This window comes from Spinacia oleracea, chromosome 1, assembly GCF_020520425.1.
Source record: "Spinacia oleracea cultivar Varoflay chromosome 1, BTI_SOV_V1, whole genome shotgun sequence".
NCBI classification, from domain to species: Eukaryota; Viridiplantae; Streptophyta; class Magnoliopsida; order Caryophyllales; family Amaranthaceae; genus Spinacia; species Spinacia oleracea.
In genome coordinates, this window is record NC_079487.1 from 26431594 (window position 1) to 26436774 (window position 5181).

General features: G+C 34.8%; 1 protein-coding gene across 9 annotated transcripts; it reads left to right on the forward strand.

Annotated features, from left to right (window-relative positions):
• Nucleotides 1-1424: 1424 nt before the first annotated feature.
• LOC110777120 (ATP-dependent Clp protease proteolytic subunit-related protein 1, chloroplastic-like) lies at nucleotides 1425-4953 on the forward strand. Of its 9 annotated transcripts, none has more exons than XR_002530333.2 (5): nucleotides 1425-1700; nucleotides 1899-2459; nucleotides 3343-3440; nucleotides 3503-3543; nucleotides 3642-4953. XR_002530333.2 is itself a non-coding variant. In XM_056835189.1 (5 exons), the coding sequence occupies exons 2-5, from the start codon at nucleotides 2429-2431 to the stop codon at nucleotides 4377-4379; spliced, it is 444 nt and encodes a 147-aa protein (XP_056691167.1). In that variant the 5' UTR covers nucleotides 1425-1700; nucleotides 1899-2428; the 3' UTR covers nucleotides 4380-4953. The 9 variants fall into 9 exon arrangements, 5 of the variants coding, with proteins under 5 accessions (XP_056691167.1, XP_056691171.1, XP_056691170.1 ...); XM_056835189.1 differs by lacking the exon at nucleotides 3503-3543 and having other exon boundaries at nucleotides 3642-3845; nucleotides 4269-4953; XM_056835193.1 differs by lacking the exon at nucleotides 3503-3543 and having other exon boundaries at nucleotides 3642-3845; nucleotides 4339-4953.
• Nucleotides 4954-5181: the final 228 nt, after the last annotated feature.

The following is a 5181-nucleotide window of genomic DNA, read 5'->3' on the forward strand; positions in this document are numbered from 1 at the left end:
AGAATGTAAATTACCTCAAAATCTCTGCGTTCTTCGTGGATTTACAACATTACTTTCGATTTTTCAAGTGTATTTTGAAGTAAATTGGTTGAGGAGAGAGAGGTGAGTGCGTTTGATTGAAATTGGGCGAGGAGAGAGAGATCGACGTGAGTGTCGAAGAGAGATAAAATGCCAGTTCAATCGAAAGGGAGGAAGGAACTCACGTGATCTAATCTCATCCATTCATTTTCTTTTAATCCAATGGTTATTAGAGGTTCTCATTATAAGGAGGTTCTTATATATATATATATATATATATATATATATATATATATATATATATATATATATATATATATATATATATATTAGAGGCATTTTTGCTGAAATATTAGAGCGCCACGTAGGATTACTATGATTTCCGCCAATGAAAACTAAGATTTCTATTTTATTTTTGAATTAAAAAAACTGAGTGCCACATAGATAATTAATTAGATGACACGTGGATATATTTAAATGCAAACAAAAAAGTTATAGACTCACGCGTTGAAATCACAACACAAGTTTTGATTTAGATCTAACCTAAATTTTATCATATAATGAATTAGGCGGTACGTAGCTAGGAAACTAGACTCATTAGCAAATTAATTACTATTGCTTTCCTATATATACTCCTATTAGATACAAATACATACAAATATAATTATAACACAATAATCAGATTACTAATCCTATAAGATAAATTGAAAATTACTTTGTTACTTTTTGTTACGTACTACTCCTATTAGATAAATTAGATAAATTAAAAATTCTAATCATAAGATTTCAAAATTAATTTTGAATGAAAAAAGTCGAGTGCCACGTAGATAAATAATTAGGTGCCATGTAGATATTTTTATTAATTAATTATTAATATTGTGCATATATAATTTCAGCCAAAATCAAATACTCTAATAATTAAAAAAAATCTAAAATGAAATTCAATTTAAAATCAAAAACTAATATAATTATATATATATATATATATATATATATATATATATATATAAATTAACAATTTAATAAAATCGTGCATCGCATGGGCTAAAATCTAGTCATTATAATAAAGGGGTATTATAGGAGCGAGGTGGGAAAGATGTTATTTGCGCTTTTAGACCACTCTCACCAATGGGGGGAAAAATTATCACCACTATCTCTTTACCACTTTCTTACTACTCCACATCACCTTCCTCACAAAAAAAAATTCTACAACAAATTCATCCCACCAATGAACTAAAAAAATTTCTCACCACTTTTACTTTTACTCACTAGTAGAAAAAACCTCAAGTGCTTTGAGCCAAGTGCTTGGATTTTAGAGAAACCCCAAGCACTTGATTGAAGCTAAAAAATAATCGAGTAAGTGCTTGGGGTTATTTATTCACCAAGCACAAAATTGAAAATTTTACAAGTGCTTGGGGTTTACCATTCACCCCAAGCACTTAGACCTCCCTTTTCACAACATCACATAGGTTAATTTGCAAAAATTTCCAACCCATTCCAATTTCATATCCCGCCTTTTGTTCACACACCCTTTCTTTCTCGGTTCTCGCTGCTTTGCTGCCCCAACACCGCCACCTGCGTTTCCTCCTCCTTTCCATAAGCAAAAGCAACCGCCTCATCTCCTCCCCTCTCCTGTGCGCACTTCCGCCGTCTCTGGCTCTCCTTCCACTGGCCACCTCAAGGTCTATGTTCTGCAATTTTGTTATTTCTCGCCAGTTTTGTTAATTTTGTTCTGCAAATTTGATTTTTATCCCTCAAAAATATCCATTAGTGGATTAACCACCAGTTAATTGTATTAACCACCATTAATTTTGTTAATAATTTTGCAACTTTTGTTTCTTATAAACTGATAATGTTCGTTTCTTATATATACGAATTAGGGTTCTTCGTGAATCTCGAAACTCGTCAGCTTCAATGGCGATGCAAGCTAGATTAGGCGTATCTCAACTTCTCTTGTTAATCGGACCTGGTTATACCGGAATTGTTCTTGTCAAAAAACGACAATAATTTGGTAATGATTATTGTTCCTCTCTCTCATTCTGCAAAATTCACAAGTTCAAATTCAATGAAAAAAAAAGCACCTAGAAATTGATTTTAATGATTCGTTAGTCTGGTTATAAGTTTTCGATTTGTAGGTATGTTAATGGGTTGATAGCTTTTGTTTGTACAAATGTTGAGAACCCTCAATTGCTGGAGGTTTATTTTTGGTACATATTATCATTTTCTTGATTACCCATTTCTATCTTCTCCAACTAAACACTGAGAAAAGTAGAAATTTCACAAGAACTGGTGAAATTGGTGATACCCAGATTGTTGTCAGGTTCAGTTTTGGTCTTCGTTTTTGTTGGGAAACCTAATTCTTGTAGAATTATCCGCGAAATTCACTTATTTGACATTTGGAATCAACAAAATGGCGTCATTTGAGATGGATGATAGAAAAAGTAAGTGTATGCTGACTTATGTTTCATTATTAGTTGATTTTTGTTAAGATTATTGCACTTTCTTAAGTTCCTTTATCGTTCATAATTGAGATTGGTGGTTTTCCGGTTTTCAAAGAGATCACTCTAATTGCTGTTAATTGAGTTAATTTTCAGTTGTTGTTGATCAATTTCATGATCATGTTGTTTGGGTTGCCGCGGAGATTGTGAATTGGATAACGTTGTTGTCATTTTCTTGTGGTTCGCGTGTTTAATTGAGTATCCCTTTTATCAGAGATAATTGAGAGTTTTTGAGGGATATAGAGAGGGATGATGTGTGACTGGCTGTTTGTAATGTTAGGGGGGGATATAATTTGATTTTGATACAGACTGCGGATGTCAGAGTCAAACCTGTTAATTTATTGCCCGATTATGGTTAACCGTCTTAATCTAGTGTATAGGTTTAAGTTCAAGACGACATCCAGGATGTGGGGAATACTATCTTATCCTAGTGATGAATATGCAGATTGTTTGATTAAATTAAGATCTTAGAATGGCAGATTCATGGGAAGGGTGTAATGGAGATCCTAGTAGTTGGTGATGTGTTGTGCATTCGCGGGAGTCTGGCCTACTTTCGGCTCTATTTTGGAGAATGTGAATCATATTTATGTGTCTGCAAGTCGAATGTTGATTTTTTTTAAGGGTCCACTTGGGTATAAGGATTCGCCTTGCCCTTAGTTTTGGTTAGTGGTCTTTTATACACAGCCTTATATTTTAATTGATGTATAATTGAGCAATTGTATTTCGCAATTGTATTTCTCCTCCTTCTGTATTGCATATCTACTTCTTAGGATTGATGAGATATTGCCGGAGAAGCTAAGTATTGTATATTCTTGCTACGTGAAAGGTAACAGAGATTGGACTTGGATTGACTGGATTTGGCATTTCTTTACCATCTTGGGGGTTGTTTTCTTGTTTGACAAGGGGTGTCTTGCCATGGGAAATGTAAGTTTCTATTCTTGTTGTCTCGCTTTTGTTTTATTGTCTTATAACCATGTTAATGACAGAGGATAATCCAGTCCGCAGACAGTTAGAGAAAGTGACGGAGGTACACTGTATACATTTATCTATAATTGTTGTTTGACAGTTTAACTCTGTGATTCAGTTTATCAGCTAGGTCTGACGTTTTGAATGAACATTTTGCAGCAAAGTATCTCATCTGCGAGAAATTATTTAGATAATGGTGGGATGTGGAGTGCTAGAGGTATGGATGATAGGGGTGCATCAAAATACAGTATGAGCATTACCATGTATCGTAGTGGAGCTAAAGGATATGGAAGACCAAGAACTGCTCCACCTGATCTCCCTTCCTTGATTTTCGATACAAGGATTGTTTATCTTGTCATGCCAGTAAGACCTTGTTATTACTCCCTCCGTCCCGGAATACTTGACCTGTTTTCCTTATCGGGCCGTCCCTTAATACTTGACCTGTTTCTAAAAATGGAAATATTCTAACAATATTATATTATTTCTCACTCCACCCCTATTAACCCACCTACCCCCTACTCTATACAAAAAATAATTAAAAATTCAACCCCTACTCTCTCCCAACCCCACCTCTTAACCCACCTCCCACTAACTACATTAAAATAATACCCCACTATCAACTACTACCTATTAAATTAAATAAGTCAATTCAAGTCCCTTAAACTCTGTGCCGGTCAAACCGGGTCGAGTATTCCGGGACGGAGGGAGTAATAATTTTTATATTGAAGTTGACAATTTTCGATAATACTTCAGTCTTTGCTTCTAATTGTTTCTCTCTGTACTCAGATTGTGCCTGCAGTTACTAAGCTTATTATTGGTTTTGTTCTCTCTCTATCTGTCGCTGATGGAATTCTAGGTGGTGTTATAAATCACAGACACCTTAGAGTTATCTCTTGATCCAGATTTGTTTGCTTCTGAGTTGAGGCCAGCGCATCAGCAAGACTTCGAACCTCAACAATCATCGCCACTACATCATTAAGCTTGTTAACTGTAGACCCAACACCCTATTTTTCAAGTGGAAAATGGATTAATCATGTGAAAAATCTTACATCTACACGTCATCTATTAAGAAGTGAAGTAATTTTTAAAGATACAGTCCAGAGTCTGAAGAGTACATACCACACCAGCAGCCCCTGCAGTAATGGCCATAGGATTTGTAACGGCGCTTAAACTCGACGAGCACATGACTGGGATTGTAACCGCTGTGGAGATTTAGTATGCTGCTGCTAATGTGGGTGTTGCCTGAAATTATTGCAACTTGCGTTTAGTTATGGTCATTATTTTTGTTGCACTCCAAGTTTTAAATGATAGGTCGTTCATACCTTCTCAATTAAAGCCAGAACCCCAGGCTTCGAAGGGGTTGAGTATTTCCCCCCTTCTGTTTAACATCAGCGACAGTTACTGAGGAAAAAAAATTTCGTCTTATTTGTATTATGAATATAATTTTAATAAGAAAGAGTACATTTATCTATATTTTATTGTTTATTTTATCATTAAAGCTTTATTATTACAAAAATAATATAATTTTTTTTTCTTTTTTTTCCCGGATACAAGTGCTTGGGGTTTTCCTTAAAACCCAAGCACTTTACAAATTAAGTGCTTCGGGTTTTCCTTAAAATCTAAGCATTTTACATATCAAGTGCTTGGGGTTTTGCATAAACCCCAAGCACCCAAGCACTTGAAATCTTATCAAGTGCTT